This window comes from Schistocerca serialis, chromosome 5, assembly GCF_023864345.2.
Source record: "Schistocerca serialis cubense isolate TAMUIC-IGC-003099 chromosome 5, iqSchSeri2.2, whole genome shotgun sequence".
NCBI classification, from domain to species: domain Eukaryota; kingdom Metazoa; phylum Arthropoda; class Insecta; order Orthoptera; family Acrididae; genus Schistocerca; species Schistocerca serialis.
The window spans coordinates 532,033,220-532,051,980 of NC_064642.1; the positions used below are offsets into that span (position 1 = coordinate 532,033,220).

The window sequence follows — 18,761 nt, forward strand, 5'->3', positions numbered from 1 at the left end:
TGCAATATTAATGCAGAAATGAAGACGCTTGCACAGCATAGACCAGCTTGGAAAACTGCTTCACTCTAAACTGGAGAATATAACAAATAGCAGCAAAAAACAATTATTAACTGCAAAATAAAAAATTAGACACACAGACCAAGCAGATGTCAGCTATCATTGTTTCTGTAATTCTTAAGCTACGGGACAGCGAAACAGTTGCGTCGTAATCTATGAAGTCTACTATCGTTGGGAACAACTCGGATGATTTCTTACATCGACAGAATGTTAAGACCCCCCAGTGAAAAGTGACGTAGCGAACATGTCAGACGACGTAAACAACATGGCAATTATAACTTTATAACCTTAGCCATAGTCTGACAGGTGAATAAAAGTCAATTTTAGGTACTGCATCGGGAAAAAAACTACTTAAGAGTTAAAATTACGAGGCTCAAACACATTTTGATAAGAGAAAGATATTTAAGAAATAAAATGAATCGAGTATCTTAAAAACAGTTCTACAGCTCTAGCGGAGACCACGATACATAGTAAGTAAAAAAATTATCATGAGGAAAAATATTGGTATTCGTATTTCCGCCGAAACAGAGGAGTCCGTAGCTTGTTTCGCATACATAGCCGAAATGAAAAAAATTCCACAGCTAAGTCGCCAATAGAATGAATTACCGTAAAATATATGTACAAACTGCCGAAGTCAACTGACTCAGTGACATAAGGTACAACCTATTAATGATGTAGTTGTTTCGAATATGTGCATAATTGCAGCTTATTTCGCTGACAGCGAGAGAATATAAGTTCTTATTTCTTGCATGAAAACCATATATTTCCGTTGTCTCTTGTTGTGATGGGCACTTTCCTTGACGGGCAAAAAGATTGTTATGGAGCATAAAGATCTGCCCATTCTTGCACTTCTTTACTTTCTGACAGACGGATATTTTTATAAACGTAATTACTTTTGCTTCAAAATCGAACGTGTTGAAGATTCTTGCCGTTTGTAGCTCAGATGTAGCAACATTGTGGAACCGGCTTCCTTCCTGTTGCGAAACAGTTATATTGAATTTTGACTTTTTGTTATTACATCTATGCTGTTTTCACCTTCAGCTACATCTGTGGTGACTTATGTGGTACATTAAATAATATGGATGTTTTATTCCAAACAGGTTTCATACATTCAATATTCAGTGAATTGAGCTGGACGTATAGCGATCAAATCTTCGCTTTATGGGTAGATGTATGGCGTCTTTCTGCAAAACGTCAGGACTTGCGGTGTTTCTGGGAAATTTTTTTGTTATTAAAGGAAAATGGTATTTTGAATAAGTATCTGTATGTTAAAAGAGAATCCTAAATAAGCTGTCCGGTAATCTGCTGTTTCGTACCCCACAGTCTCTTTAGGAAACTAAATGGTGACAAATGTGGTGTCAATTTTTAGTCACTGTCGATTTTTACAAATCAGTACAAACGATAGTATTTGCAGCCATCTGATATCGTGCTCAGAAGTGTCACTTGCTGGCCACTTGGCGCGCGTATGTCTGTGGGTAGCAAAAATCAAACGGAGTGTAGTGACTTACGTTGGTGTGTGGCCGAAAGTAAGATTAAAAGATGTTCTTAGGGTAACACTCATTTCACAACAGTTCCTGCAAACGTGACGTCATTTTGACGTCACGCGCAATATTGACTTTGTGACACGAAAGCATAGACCTCGATCTACTCGCAGCAATTTAAGCGTCCTCTTGTGGTCAGCCTAACCACACACAAGAAAATCGCTAAATATGTATTTCATCCTTCGTTCTGTAGCCATATGGGAATGAACATCGAATATAGCAGAACATACTTGTTTTAAATTCATAAAAAAGTCCCATAATGTGTTAACAAAAAAAGAAAAGAAAATGCAGGTGGCGAGTTGCGAACCTACATTTTGTGACTAGAGATATCTCGACGATACCCATTACGCTAACACTTGCTCAAGTAGTATTTGTTTCCTGTCTTAATTATCATAGCATCTCTTGAAGGTTTATATCATTGATGCGTTATTAACTGACATTTAACGATAATGGTGACATGTTTGTGATAAATTTTTAGTGTCCTCTTACCTAGCAACGGCTTGCTACTAACTACAATACAAGCGCGTTGCATGCTTAAATTGTAACAACTCATTGCTGAGAGAGCACTCTTTTATGAGGGCATTAACCGTCGATAAATCATTGACATGTAATTATAACAATAATCATAGTAAATCATTCAAAGAATTGCGTGTTTTCATAACTGTGTGATAAGTGTGCATGGAGTCTTGTGAGAAGCTTGTACCGAACACTAACGAAAGTCGATAGCAGTTTCTGCGGTCGTCTATATCGCGCGCGACGTCGAAATAGCGTCACATTTACGGGAAATGTGTGCTCCAATAAATAAGAAAAAGCTATTCAAGATCAAAAGTATTTCTGCTGTGCGTCAGTAAACAAATAAATAAATAAATAAATATACTATCTATGATGATCCCGGTATATTGTGAACAAATTTTCATGCAATGATAAAACTTACTATACTTCATATGTGATTCTCCGTAGGACATTGTTTCCACTGATACTACCGGTTGGAGAATTATTGAGTACCAATCTGCTATATGTACAGAAGCAGTTCAAAAATTTGTGTAAACGAATAATAGCTGAAGGTTATTGTTAAACTTCTGTTAAGCAAATGTAGTTTGTGAGTGATTTGTGGCAGACAAGCGCCGAAGTTACGTAAATGTGTGTGCGCGGTCGGGGCCGCATAGCTGCAGTAGATTGTCTGTACAGGACACTGGTAGTAGCGGTGGCTGCTCCTGCTGCAGCCTCCCCGCCGTCTCTAAAATTAGCCTGGCTGGTCCTGCCTCGCTGCCGTCAATACCTGGCGCTGCTTCGCCGGTTGACCCCTGCATGCCGCGCTACGCCAAGCGACGCCCAATTACGACCAGGGAGCACGTCATTAAAGAAAGAAAGAAAGAAAGAAAGAAAGAAAGAAAGGAGGGAGGAAAAGTCACATCTGGTCGCTTCTCGTACGCGACTCAAGCTGTCTGGTAAACCAGACTTCGAATCATCAGTAGCACGCAACATAAGCAATGAGACGATATGCTGTAATTTAGTTTCCTCTGACTGTTGCGTGGAATTATACATATAGCCCTACTTACATCACTAGAGGGCTATGCTGTACTAAACTGTGATAGTCGGAGTTTGCAAAAATAGGGTGAAATGTCGGATGCACAGAATTACACAGGCCATTATCGATGACGTCCGTTTCTTGCAATACCCCTATTATTTATAGCTCAAACATTGACTCTCCTGGAGGAAAACAAGCTTTTCTTAATCAACACAGGTTCAGGGAAAAAATCACTCCCGCGAAACGCAGGTTGCTCTATTAAATTGGAAACGCTTACCTGTTTAATATACAGGATAATTCCCTAACGATGTTATAAACTTTCAGGGATGACGCAGGAGGAAAAATGTATCACGCTGAGACAAGGAACACTGGTCCGCAAACGATGGTGTCTGAAGTTATAAGCGAAAATAGCAGTGATAACTGTGACAGTGGAATGCGTGTACCAGTACCGTTGTTGGTAAGTTTGTAGAGTAGACAACATCGACGACCACTAGTTATTCGTCGATGGATGCGGTTCCATCATCATGGAGCCCACCTCGCTTTGGACTGAGGCTTCGTGATCTACATCAGGCATTCCCTGAAAAGCGAATAAATGGAGGTGGTCCTGTTTCGAGGCCAGCACCTTGATTTTACCCCACTTGATTTCTTCTTGTGGAGGACATGTGAAAAGTCGCGTTTGAGACTCCTGTCGAGACTGAAAATTCTCGCTGCCTGCGACACTGTTCAAACGACACCGGGGATAATAGAACGGGTACCAACGACAGAACTTTGTGTGGCAATGCCATGCCACTGAGCGACGTCATTTTGAACAGCTGTTGCAAATGTAGCAGCTTGTGAGATTTGTGTAGGTAAGTGGGAGTCCTTATTACTGTATCGTAGATATCAGATTTCCAGTCTCTCTGACATCAAGTTACGTGCACCATTACTAGTCCATCAACAGGGGAAACTGTGGGCATTGGCCAGTATTCAGCGGCAGTTCTCTACGTATCAGATTTTGGAAGTTTAAGGCCCTAGTTTCAGCGCTGGACGAGGCTGAGGGAGGACTTGAGACGATTCACGCTTATATCCTTCGACTCGGTCGTTTTCGGACTGAGGTCCCTTACCCCAAATTGGTACATTTGCTCTTCTCCATCATCCGCGAAGGGTTGTAACATCATCACAGAATCGCCCTGTAGTTCTTAGGTTCAGCGTCTATCGAAAATTCAGTTAACAGATTGCTTTATTCATGCATCTAGCTAACAACAGATGCAGGTGAAACGGTACATTATGTCTAACTAGATTTTCGTAAGGCTTTCCAAACTTTGGCACACTTTCGACTATTAATCAAGATACAGAATATCTTCACAAATACGTAATTGGGACGAGGAATATTTGACTAATAGAACGCGGTCTATACACTATACAGGACGGCGAATGCTCTACAGCGTCATCTTCACTGTTTGCAGTTTACATTAAGGATTTATCGAACATGATCAGCAGCACTGCAACATCGTTCGCTGATTATACCTTGGTGTTCAGTGAAGTATCATCGGTGGACGGTGGCAAGGAAAATTTCCACTTGGTGTAATATATCAGCTCTCTTTAAATGTGGATGAATATAACATGCGAGATGTGATAAAAAAGTAACAGGAATTTTTTAATTTCGCAGGTTTTATGCATAAGTTTTAAATTTTTTATCTTGTCGGTGCACATGTTCCTAATATATGTCGACGTTTTCATCTGTTTTGAATATTTAGTGTATAGTTAAGTCGGAAACGAGTACCGGGCGAATTTTTACTTTCGAAAAAGATGGATCAAAGGATCTGCATTAAATTTTACTTGAAAAAATGGAATAAAATGCAGCACCACATTCGAAAAGTTGACTGTAGTTTCTGGCGAATTTTAGTAAGACAGCAGGTTTCGCGTGGTATAAACGTTTCAAAGAAGGTCGAGATGACGTTGAAGACGCGCCCTATCGCATCAATTACTGGCGACAGTGTGGGAGAAGTAAAAAAAAAAATGGTTCTGGAAAATCTCCGAATCACGATTAGAGAAGTTGCTGACGATGTCGGCATACTTTTTGACTGATACCAACCAATTTCTTCGGCGTGAAACGTGTAGCAGTAAAGTTGGTTCCAAAATCGTTGAATTTCGACCGAAAACGACGTGGCTTAGACATCGCTCAGGAACTGCTGAATGAAGTCGACAACGATCCAAAATTTCCAAATGAGGTTATAAAAGGCGACGAAACATGGGTACAGGGTTATGACTTCGAAACCAAGGCCCAATCGTTCCAATGAAAACTGCCTGAAGAGCCAAGACCGAAAAAATTCGAGAGGTTCGATCACATGAGAAGGTTCTTCTCACTGTTTTCATCGATTAAAATGACAGTGCATCATGCGTTCCTGCCTTCCAGCCGTACGGTCAATAAGGAATACTACCTGGAAGTTAAGCGCTGTTTGCGTGAAGCAAACCGAAGAAAACGACCAGAACTGTGGAAAAACCACTCCTGGAAAATGCATCCGGTCGTACCTCAACGCTTGTTCGTGATTTTTTTTTTTTTTTTTTTTAAGGCAAAATCAAAACTGTTATTTTCCTTCGGCTGCTGCATTCACTGGACGTGGCCCCCCTGTGACTTCTTTGTTCCCGAGGCTGAAGAGAAACATGAAAGGGTGTCGTTTTGCCACTATTTAACACTGACACAGTATACTGAAGGAACTGAACACTGGTAACGAGAAGTGAGTTCCAGAAGTGCTTCCAAGATTGGAAAAAGCGCTGGAACAATAGTTTTATATCTGAGGAGGTGTTTACTTTGAAGGGGACAAAGTTGATGTTGATGAATAAATAAGGACCTTTAAGAAAAACACACATTCCCGTTAAGTTTTTATTACATCTCATATGTCAACAACAAGGAGAAAGAATCCGATAGTAGCTTATTACAAGAATTGTGACGAACATCTTGAGCGCGTAAAACCAGTATTAGATTGACTTGTTAGATTTTTTGCTGGAAGGGTTCTGGAAAATTAAAATGCACCTATAAAGGAAATAGCATACAACACAATAACACGACCAAATCAAGAATTTTGTTTCAGTATTTGATGCCCGAAGAAATTAAAAGGGAATTCTTAGAAGAAAGGAGACGTAATTCCCGCAAAACCTCGTTGGGTAAATTTAGAGAAGCTATATTCCAAAAAGACTGTGGAACCATTATGCTGCCACCATCGTGTATCTCACGCTAGATGTCATTATAATAAGAAAGATTAGGGAACGTTCGGGGCCATATAAACAGTAGTTCTTCCCTCGGATGAAATACAGGAAATATCGGTAACATCGGTACTATGTACACTCCTCCATGCACTGTGCAATGGCTGGTGAAGTAGTACATACATACGTAGTCAAGTTAACTGTGTACTAGCTGTACACCCTGCCTCTCTAATGAATATGCTGTTGTACTCTCTTATCTGCAGCATGAACCATCTGTCCGTTCTTGCCGGCCGTGGTGGCCGAGCGGTTCTAGGCGCTCAGTCCGGAACCGCGCGACTGCTACGGTCGCAGGTTCGAATCCTGCCTCGGGCATGGATGTGTGTGATGTCCTTAGGTTAGTTAGGTTTAAGTAGTTCTAAGTTCTAGGGGACTGATGACCACAGAAGTTAAGTCCCATAGTGCTCAGAGCCATTTTTTTTGTCCGTTCTCTGGTGATCAATAGACAGAAGTGTCACACGCTATCAGCCAGAGCGTAGTTTCGATTTTCTGTGTGAAATTAAGGAGCTGTTTGTAGATCAGACTTGCATTTCCAATCTGCAACGAATGTGGAAATTTAGTGTCTGATTAAAACTGAGCTTTTAACGAGGACTCGAACCCACTTAGCGGTGTTCACTTTGCCAAGTGTGCTAGTCCAGTGAGGAAAGTGTCTACGGAGTTTGAAAACAAGGAGAAAAAGGTATTGGTTCCTAGTTCTTTACTGGCACCATCCACCGTTCTTCTTGCATCAGCTCAGATTGACAGAAAAATTTACGCGACAGAGGTAAGGTTAACTGTTTATTTTTCTAGCGGAGACAGGACGCTGTAGTAGAGCCGGATTATTACTGGAGAATAGGATGCTTCAAATCCCTTTCCGACCGCTCTAGTTACTTTCAAAAGATCGTAAAGGATGGCTCAGGAATACAAAAAAAAAAAAAAAAAAAAAAAAAAAAAGTTTTACCACCTCCCCAAAATTCTTGTCAAACTGAGCTGTTACTCCTTGCATCACACTCTTTCGACGTAGATCCCTTCCTGTAAGTTTCGCAAAAAAAGTGGAAAAATAGAATGCACCAACAGCTATTATCCGTTCCATTCCCAGAGAAGACCACACAGTTAAATCTTACATAATGCATCATAGAGGAGCGAAACAGCATCTTCCACGTGGTCTCATCGATATTTACAGGTATGAACAGTGAACCGCTGACTGACAGGAGTTTTCGCCAGTCGGACGAGTCTTTAACACTGAGCACTGAACATCCTGTTCTCTGTTTAAATTCAAGCGGCGAAACCATTGAGGGAGTGTGGGATAGCAGAACAATAAGTTCTAATTGGCTTTACGAGGACTGGCAGTAGAAACATACCATTCATAGCGCTTCCGGCACGTGACTATCGGAAAATAAAGTAGCATGACATTAGGTCTCGAAAATGTCAGAGTTCTAGTAATTACAAATTAGGTTTAATGTAGGATGCTGTTACGCTTTCTCGCCTGAGAGCTTGCCGCCTGATCGGCAACAGAAAACATTCCAACCATTCACAAGCTGTCAACAACATATTTGACACACTTGACAAGACTACAGGTAGAAGCGACAGACAACAGGGAGCTGAGTAAAACCAGACAGATACGCAAAGACCCCCCCCCCACGACGCAAAAATGACAGACTACCTTTCTCGACCGGAAGCGGGAACGGCTGAAGGAACCAGCGTTCCTTTTCAGTTACCCGCTCGCGTAGCCATAGTTCACCGACCTAAGTTCACAATATTAGTGCTTGGTGAAATACTGATAATTTATAGTGTAAATTTATGACGTGAATGCTGTGATAGCTTGTTGCTATTACTGTTCATAAATAAAGTGCGTGACACATGTACCTCAAATTTTCAGACAAATACTTTTAAAATGTTTCTCCGAGCTCCAATTTCTTGGAAGTTACAGGGAAGCAGTGTAGTAACCTAAGTAGTGATGTTAATAAACTATTATTGTTAGATTAAAACGCTCACGGAAGTAGTACGTTAAAATGGATGTGACGGAACGTAATATTCGTGGGTGGGAGGAGATGATGAAGATGACGACAAACTCAGTCCCCGCCCCAGGTATTCATTTGTACTTGAATAGGCTACCATAGCCGGCCGAGCAGTTCTAGGCGCTTCAGTCTGGAACCGCACGACCGCTATGGTCGCAGGTTCAAATCCTGCCTCGGGCATGGATGTGTGTGATGTCCTTCGGTTAGTTATGTTCAAGTAGTTCTAAGTTCTAGGGGACTGATGACCTCAGATGTTAAGTCCCATAGTGCTCAGAGCCATTTGAACCATAAAAGAGAGAGAGAGAGAGAGAGAGAGAGAGAGAGAGAGAGGCTACCATGGGTATTCGAAAAATAGTGACTAGCTAATATATTTTGACTGATTAACAGATCATACACCTCTTTTGTTGTGAGTTTGTTACTTCACTACAAATTGCAACTTGAACTGTATGAGAAACAGAATATGCATTAAACTTTTCACTCTAGCTACAGCATGATTCATTTCACAGAGTAAAAGGAGGTTGCTGATAATTGGCATCTGCACATTTATGTCACTCGAATGTTGAGTACATTCATTAGTGTGTGAAAGAACGGGCATCTACATCTACATACATTCTCTGAAAGCCACCGTATGGTGCATGGCGGAGGGTACCCTGTACCGCAACTAGTCCTTTCCTCTTTCCTTTTCCTTTCCTGTTCCAGTTACAGGTAGAGTGAGGGAAAAATGACTGTCTCTATACCTCTGTATGAGCCCTAATTTCTCGTATCTTATCTTCATGGTCCACCTTGGCAATGTTCTGTTGCAATTCAAACCTCAAACCATCATTGGCAAGTCTGTAAGTCATTAACATAGCGTGATTCTGAAATATCACATCATTACTGGTGGCAAAATAAATCTAATCATAATAGCTTTTTTCATTGACTCAATGTGAGTCAAATGGAAAATCCATCCAAGTAGGACATCTCAGTGGTAGTTAATTTAGTCTTCATAATCACTTCAGGTTAGAACTGAGGAAATGTGGAAATAATATGAAATCAGCTTCCACCAGCCGAGCAAAAGCAGACTCAATTATTTGTTCATAATTAATCTAAAAAACTAGGACACCTTGTCCTACTTGGATGGATTTTTGCTTGACTGTATGTAAAATTGCTCCCATTGACTGAGAAGGCACAGATTCTGAAAATCCTTATTTCATACTTTATTATAGAAAAAATATATCTAATACATCAACACACAGAATGCACAGCCAGAATGTGTCTGCATTAGTATCAGTATTCTACTGAATGGAACAAATGAGGTAGGGAAATACATTTTGCAAACCAACATACATACATATTTAGTACTAGGTGATGGTAACAAGGAGGCACCTGGTTAATAACTCCCTAGGAATAATTGCTCACAATGTTGTTTTCAGTGATGTGGCTATTAGAACATCAGATGAGTATTGAAACACACAAAAAAATCCAGCTTTGATTAGGAAAGAGAGCTTTGGAATCCTTACATAATGGCTAATTTTGTATGTTACTATTGGCTTTGCCACAATTCTGATACTAACCAGCTAAGTTTGCATGCAAGGTAACAGACTTATTCAGTTTTGAACATGGGTATGTGGTTTCCATCGGTATGTCAGAATAGCTGGAGTTCAACAATAAAACAGGATCAGTCTTGTTAATGGGCAAATGGTGATCAAATTCTGTAATGCACCTTTCCAAAAGGGAAAAAAATGTAATGTAGAAGAGTTAAAAACTGAAGTTTGGTTAATTGTCGACACTGTTTTACAAAAGGGATTTGCAGCTTAACTTTGGACAGACTGGGCAATACATTTCCTGTTAAGCCACTAACAAATGACTTTATAATTCTGGTTCATCAGTCAAGTAAGTAAACATGCATTTTGACAGCTTCCAGCACCAAAATTGACACACATACTGGTATAGCAGGTATGTTTATGATAGCTGCAAGTTTTGTAATTTTAGTACTTCTTTTAGCACTCTGCTCTAGATTGCTTCCTTAGTGAGAAATGTGTAAGCACTTTGAACTTAATTTTCACATTGCTTCAATGCAATGCATTTGATCTGTACCTCTTCTTGGAGAATATGCTTATATACATTGAGGAGTAGAGTCAAGTATTAAATTTGATATAATCAAAGAGCATGAACTCAGATTCACATAGTGCTTATTTTAACATTAGAACTGTTAACAAAACTGTCTCACTTCTTGTTCTGTAGAGTCTGTGTGAATTACAGGTTTATATCAATGTATGCCAGATTCAGCACCAGAAATGCAAAAACCCTAAAACAGGCACTTCATAGATATTTGAAAAGAACTGTTAAATATAAAAAAGAAAAAGAAGTCAGCAGTTTTGTGAGTTCAGTGTTGCACAAAATCAGTAAATCTGCTATTCAGAAAAAAAAAAATACTTACTAGTATCAAAATCTGTAGGCACATATTTAAACTAAATTCCAAGAAAATTATGACTGCTTTTCAGATGAAACTTGTCGATCAGATGAGTTCACATGTGGAAACTCAAAGTGCATTCAACAACGATGGGTCTGTGATAGAGATGACGATTGTGGAGACGGATCAGATGAAAAGGACTGTCCAAAAACAACCTGCGCTCCAGAGACAGAATTCAATTGCTCTGATAACAACATGTGTATTACCGCCAGGTGGCAGTGTGATGGTGATCTTGACTGCCAAGACGGCTCCGATGAACAGGTATATCTTCTTTAATAACATATACATTTCTTTGTTACTCTTTCTCTGTTGTAACTACACAGATAAAAATGAACCTCATTTTGTAAAGAGGCACAAATTACATTCAAAGTTAAGTTAATTCATTATGTTCAGAGGTTGGAAAACCATTTCCTGAGACCATACAAATGTTGAGAGATCCTGTCATCTAAGATGCCAGTGAAAATTTAATGAGTGATAAAACTTCAGAGCCCGTGTATAGATAACAAGAAATACCCAAACAAGCCACACTCAATTTTCATGGTTGCACACTACCATTATAACAAAATTATCAATTATATTACTTTTACTGCAAAACTTACTGCTCCGTAATATTCCAGTTGATACTTTGTCCAGTCCTTTCATTACAATGAAATGTGCCCAACAAAATGTTAAATTTTGCTTGCCCAATACATAATTTAAAACTGTTCCTTTGATAGAATGACAAACTTTCTGTCAGTGAATCGTCTATATATATATATTTCTGGGGCTATAGTGACTAAAATGCTAAGTTATAACTTTGCTGTCACTGTTCTTCACTCATTCATGCATTCATTCACATATTGTGTTTCATAAATCCCATCACAAAGCCTTCTGGGATGTGAAACAAGGTAGCAGGGCGACAGTAGTAAAGTTTATTAGCAACAGATTCTTTCTACTGGTAACTTACTCAAACTCATAAATATGGAAATAACTTCTAGATTACTTTATATATGTATATGAGTATTAGGAGGAAAGCAGTTGCTTTGAAAGCCACTGCTCCTCCTCTGTAATTCCAAAGCGATTGTATTTTATGTAATACAACATTAATAATTAAGCATAATTTTATATTAAAATTATTTCTTGATCTGTTTATATGTTAATGATAAAGATGAAAAAATAAGAAATATAGGATTTTTAGAGTTCATATAGTAATATTTCTTAATGTTCAAACAGGGTTGCACATCAACTGGCCCCATCTCACACTGCTTACCCCGTGAATTTGAGTGCCTTGATCGAATGACCTGTATCCATCAGTCTTGGGTGTGTGATGGAGACAGAGACTGCCCAGATGGCAGCGATGAGGATGTGTCACGTTGTCATAACATGACGTGCAGGCCAGATCAATTTCAGTGCCGCAATCGTATCTGCATCCCAGGACATTTGCACTGTTCAGGTCATGCAGAGTGCAGCGATGGAAGTGATGAGGAGAACTGCAGTGAGTACTTAGTGAGCAGCATGACTCACTTGTGTATATTGTGTGTAGGCATATTATCAGTATGTAGTTTAATATACGAAAGTTGTGCATTAGGGAAGAGAGAATATTAAAAGCAACTTATTAAATCGTACCAATCAGTTCATTTATAAAATAAGTCATGCTTTTCTTAACAGCAACAACTGGACTAAAAAAAAAGTGGTAACTTGTGCTAATAGTTCACATTATGGTGGGATTTACAAATAATTTTTTTCTGGGCAGTTGTAAATGTAATTTATTGCCATAGTTTCCCCAAGTTTCTGGTCTACATGTTGGCAGCAGTTTTATTATTTTTTTCTAGATACTTACATACATTATTTGCTTCTCTCCTTCAAGCATCACCTGTGCCAAAGTGTGATCCAAAGACAGAGTTTGAATGTGGAGGCGGTATGTGCATACCTTTATCCTCGGTGTGTGATAAGAAGCCCGACTGTCCAAACTGGGAAGATGAACCACAAGAAAAATGTGGCAAGAATGAATGTGCTGTAAATAATGGTGGCTGCTCACAGAAGTGTGTTGATACGCCTGCTGGTTACTACTGTGACTGTCTTCCAGGGTTCAAGCTTGTTGATAATCATACTTGTGATGGTATGTATTACATCAATAGTATTCAACTAAAGTAATTGAAAATTTATTTTACTTACACAAATTCAAAAGGAATCCATGACTACAATAATTAGTTTTGCAATTTTTTCTCCCACAAAGATGTGGTACACACTTTGAATTTTCTCCCTGTTTAAATTTATAATTATATTTCAGATGTAAATGAATGTGAGATACCAGGGGCATGTTCACAAGAATGTATAAACGAGAAAGGAACTTTCAAATGTCAGTGCGTTGAGGGTTATTTAAGAGATCCAAGAGATCCAACAAGATGTAAAGCGATGGAAGGTCATGCATCACTGTTGTTTGCTCGTCGCCATGATATTAGGAAAATATCATTGGACCATCACGAGATGACAGCAATTGTTAATGACACAAAAAGTGCCACGGCACTGGATTTTGTGTTCCGGACAGGGATGATATTCTGGAGTGATGTAAGCGACCAAAAGATTTACAAGTAAGTTCCACAGCTGAATCTTGCTGTTATGTTAAGGGTTCAATATAACCACTAGCTAGATAATGTTTTCTTGATTCTTGCAACTTTTATTTATATTACTCATTGTGACTTGAATTAAGCATCTCAATTTATTTGTAAACTTATTGTATTGTACTTTCTGTAACTTGATATATTATGGTTTAGTGTGCAAAAGCAAAACTGATTCCCTGTTGATGATTTTGATCTAAACACTGAGTTCAGAGTAAAAATGACAGTGATAAGTCTAAGTCAATACAAAATGAAGAAATTGAGAGATGAAACCACTGTTTAAGGCTTGTGGAGATGATGGAAACTGTGTTTCTATGATAGACAAGAAAGTACATAATGAAGTAAAACTATTGCCTTGCAGACACATGGTTGTGAAAAAGTGCTAAGAGCGGTATAATGTTGCTGATAGTGAGGAAGATCTTTAAATAAAACAGACCAAAATCCCACTCAAAATGAAATTTTATACCTGAGAATAAGCTTACAAGGATAACGAAAGAAAAGCGCAACTTAAAACTTAACTTCTTGTTCATTACCTAAAAAGTTTTACTTACAGTACCCTTATTGCCAAAAATTAAGACTGGATGCCTAGATGTCTACAAGTAGATGCACATACTGCATATCACAGTGTCTCCATTTAGTGTGTGATAACATAATAGACCACAGACAGCTATAAAATTTTTAAAGCAGTAGATTTAAATCAAAGGAAAATTCATTTGGGAAAACCAATAAATTATGCGACAGAACTGCTGGGAGCTTATGCTACTACTGTAGTTCTTTGCTTGGTAAGAGAGAGGGGTTGATTAGGGAAGGTTGAAAAGGAAGGTCAGGCCCCTCAGACCCCAAGATGAGATGGATGCACGTCAAGTGAGGTCAAGGGTAGGACCTTCCTTTTTAACCTTCCCCAACCTATACCTCTTTCCTCCCTAAGGAAACAACTATTCGTTCTGAAACCTAGGATAGTACATCACTTTTACTGCTGTGTGTGTCCATCAGAGAAGTACTGAAAGTTTCACCTCCTAAAGGCAATATGACCAGCGATTCTGTCCTATAATGTATTGAAATTAATACTGAAAGCAATATTCAGAAGTATGGCATGTTTTGGGTCCATTATATTATGGAAATTTTGTATGGCTCCACATGGAGCGATCAATTAAAAAATTAAGAAGTACAAAACATTCCATGAAGAGTAAAGTCATTCCACCTCAAATCTAAGCACTTAATCGTGCATATATATTCGTATGGGAAATAAACCATATGTAGAGGGAAAATCTAACAGCAAATAGACACAGTTCAAGCAAAATGTGTTTAAAGGAGTAGGCTCCTCAGTATTAGCCTATAAACTGTGTAAAGAAGTACAAAATGAACTAATCAACACTTTTCTATGTACTACTGCAGTCTTCTTTGTGGGTAATGAGCCTGCTTTATTTTTTTCTGTGTGGCATATGTTAAATATTTGCAGTAATGTAATATTAATACTGTATTACTTTTCAGGGCACCTATTGATGAAGGAAGTGAGCGGACTGTCGTAATAAAAGATCAGTTAACAACATCTGACGGTCTGGCAGTGGATTGGATTTACAATCACATTTATTGGACTGACACTGGGAAAAATACTATAGAGTTGGCAAATTTTGAAGGAAATATGCGTAAAATTCTAATAAAAGATGAGCTGGAGGAGCCTAGAGCTATCGCTGTAAATCCCTTGGATGGGTAAGTAAAAATAAATCGGTTTACAGTGTATCTCTTGAAGAGACTCAGTCATATAAATTTTGTTGCTCATACCAAGTGAGGCAGCACAGTAGACCTTGTCTTCTAAGAGCAGTGTTTCAAATCCTGGTCTCTGTTTTTACATGGCTTCCCAAAATTACTTAAAATTAATACTGTGGCAGTTCATTTGAAAAAGATGCAGCTAATTTCCTTCCTCAGTCTGAGTTTTGCTGCATCTCTAATGATGTAGTTGTCAAAAGACCAATAAACCTCAGTTCTCCCCCTCCCATTTTGTCTTTAATTTTTATAGTTTGTAATGTCCTTCTGCATTAATAAGGTTACACTTGTCACCAACACTAAATTTTTGGAAAGCTTTATTGCTAGAGATTGCCGTTTGCCATAGGAGATGCACAAATAAATGTTGCTTAATTACTTGCAGACACACACCTGGAAAGGGATGTTTCAAACAAAAGCTCTTCATCAATGAATCACTTTTGAAATTGTCAAAAGAATAACCCTGAAACTTGGGAAATACATTTCTCTGTAAAATATGGCATTGTGGTTTAGTAAATTAACTTACACCTGGAAAGGGATGTTTCAAACAAAAGCTCTTCATCAATGAATCACTTTTGAAATTGTCAAAAGAATAACCCTGAAACTTGGGATATACATTTCTCTGTAAAATATGGCATTGTGGTTTAGTAAATTAACTTACTTAGTAGGCTACACTTAACATCAAGATGATAACTACAGAATTGTACAAACTGTCAAATACAATGTTGATAAACAGACACATTTCACCTTAAAAGAGTGCCTTGACTGAGCATACTAATCCAGAACCACCAGCTTACACAAAACACAGATGCATATACCAGAAACAAAATGTAAAAAGATAAAGCTGATGATGTTGTCCCATACAGAGGATAATCAGTTTTAAATAAAATTTTCACCATTCTTTGATAGAGAAATGAAATTCTAGAATAAAATAAATTCATTCGACACACAGCATATCTGCTTTTACAATAAAATCTTTTAATAAGACTGTGATGACTAAAAACTGTTCCTCTGTACTTACAAAACTTAGAAATTTGGTAGACCCAGAGTATAAGTTGGGTGTTTTTCCTCATGCAATTGTTTATATTCCTTCAAAGTTTCTTCTTTGTCAGCTGAATGATGAAATTTGAAAATAATACTGAAATCCACTGCATTAGATTTTCAAGCCTAACTGTGGAATGAAAATAATAGATGGCTAATATCTTCATAGGGCACTGTGATGGCAATGTTAGAACAGCTACCGATATCCATATATTCTGGAGACGTAAGATTGAGAGCTGCCAGGGTGACTGGTAGTAAATTAACAAAATATATCTCACTTTCAGAAGTTCTGTGAATTTCTTGTTCCATGGATCTCTCTTTCAATCTGTATATCTCTTTCTAAAGTTTTCATACTGTTCAGTATACTCACAAAACTGATTTTATGATTCTAATAGGTGGATGTACTGGACTGACTGGGGTACAAACCCAAAGATTGAAAGGGCGGGCATGGATGGTGCTCACCGCCAGACAATAGTCTCTTATGAAGTGAAATGGCCCAACGGCTTAACCCTTGACCTTGTAAAGAAAAGAGTATACTGGGTAGATGCCAAGCTAAATGTTATATCTTCTTGCAACTATGATGGAAGTGGTCGGAGAGTTATTTTGTACTCACCGGAGCATCTTCAGCACCCATTCTCAGTGACAACATTTGAGGACTGGGTGTACTGGACTGACTGGGACAAGCAGGCAGTTTACAAGGCAAATAAATTCACTGGGAAAGATGTTTCTGCAATTACAGCAACACACATGGTAAATACTTCCTATTTGAGGTTATGGCTGAATAAGCTCATAGAAACTCAATAATATAATGTATGTGTTTCATGAAATGTCTTTGCTTTTTGTTGTTGTTGTTGTTGTATGAAAAACCCTCAACACTGATTACTTACTCATAATCTGTATCATTTATCACACAAAATGTCTTAACTTCACAGCTCCAAAATCCAATGGTAATCCATGTGTATCACCCATATCGGCAACCCGATGGTGAAAATCATTGCCAAGCAGTTAATGGCCACTGCTCTCATCTTTGCCTGCCGGCAGCTCAGATAAATGCACATTCACCAAAAATTTCTTGTGCATGTCCTGACGGCCTGCAGTTAATGCAGGATGGTTTGATGTGTGCTGAGGCTGGTAAGTATACATTATACTGACAGAAAGCATGTACTGGAATATAAACATATATATCACCATGTAGACAATGAGGAATTTGATTTTACTGGGTTCACATATTTGCTAGTGTACTCTACCTGACCTATCCAACTTCTGATAATATCAAAATGACAAGACCTATAATTTGTTTAGTGCAATAAAAATGTGTATCAGATAAACCTTACCTTGAAAGTTTAGAGCATGCAAATGAGAGTTCAGTTCCTTATAATGAAAGCATACCCAGTGTCAGGCAAAAATGCTATGATGCCAGATGAATTAATGGTGACTACTTTCCATGCACGTGATAAGTGATTTATTTGTACAGGATGATAAACTGATGACATATATCTGACATGAAATGCTTGGGAGAAGCAAATCTTGTTCTTTCTTAATGGATGCTTACAAATAAAAATTGCAGATTTATTAGATATGGAAGTCCATTGGTTTAACAAATTCATGGTGATTACGTCTTGCAAATTTTTTAGCAGCATCTGCAACTGAAGGAGATATGGAAATTGGAATCATTGAGTGTTATATAATAATTTAAATGTATCATATACAACTAACAACAGCTTTATTTATGTCTTGTTGTTTAACAATATGGTGCTTTCAACTGGGACATTCACTGGAATTACCTGTTCATTAAGAATTATAGCCAAAGCCCTACAAAAGGAGGGGGAAAATTATGGGAATTATGTAGCAACGTTGTTAGTGCAATGGCACACGGCGTTTAATCTGTAGTTCTTCTACAGTTTTGCACTCATAATGCATGCCATTTTTAGTGATGTGTAGGATTTAAATCTGCAGTTTATTTTACAGGCTGCTGTAGGATTTTCTGTCCATTGTCTAATGTAATTCTGTGAGAAGTATCTTTACATACAGCTTGTATGCACATGTCTTTTGCATGATTTTGTGTAATTTGCATGAACCCAGTAATTATTTATTGTTTTCATTATATTTAAGTTATTTTATGGCAAAATTACTAGTCTAATGATCATGTAGTTGTGATACTACTACCATCACAACTGTGTGATGGTACAGCAGAGACCATGAAGATGATTACTGTGTATACAAGAAAAGGCAGTAGTAGTGTTACAGGTATTCCATGTGTTGCAATTTCGTCATTTGCGTGATTTCTGGCCTGCTCTAGCAACATTTTATCAGTTTACATGGTTATAGGAAGAGGAAAGAAATTCTAGAATTTTTGGATACGACAGGTAGTCTAGAATAGGTCAGCAATTTGGGTTAACAACCATCATCACTCGGCATTTCATTAAGAATGAGCTTAATTGCATCACATTGCTTTAAGTATTCAACAAATCTGTATGATGTGACCACCATTTAAGTCCAAACAGGTTGTTTAGTTTGTTAAACAACTGACTATCAGCACCGAAAGTA

The 18,761-nt window shown here is 38.2% G+C and overlaps 1 protein-coding gene across 5 annotated transcripts in view; it reads left to right on the forward strand.

Moving 5' to 3' along the window:
• Positions 1–18,761, forward strand: part of LOC126482401 (very low-density lipoprotein receptor) — a 623,117-nt gene that overhangs the window by 598,553 nt on the left and 5,803 nt on the right. For all 5 annotated transcript variants that reach the window (XM_050106517.1, XM_050106518.1, XM_050106519.1 and 2 more), the window contains 7 exons: positions 10,847–11,076; positions 12,028–12,289; positions 12,662–12,913; positions 13,085–13,385; positions 14,904–15,122; positions 16,610–16,964; positions 17,147–17,345. In XM_050106517.1, the coding sequence (XP_049962474.1) occupies positions 10,847–11,076; positions 12,028–12,289; positions 12,662–12,913; positions 13,085–13,385; positions 14,904–15,122; positions 16,610–16,964; positions 17,147–17,345 (1,818 nt within the window). The remainder of the gene's footprint in view (positions 1–10,846; positions 11,077–12,027; positions 12,290–12,661; positions 12,914–13,084; positions 13,386–14,903; positions 15,123–16,609; positions 16,965–17,146; positions 17,346–18,761) is intronic.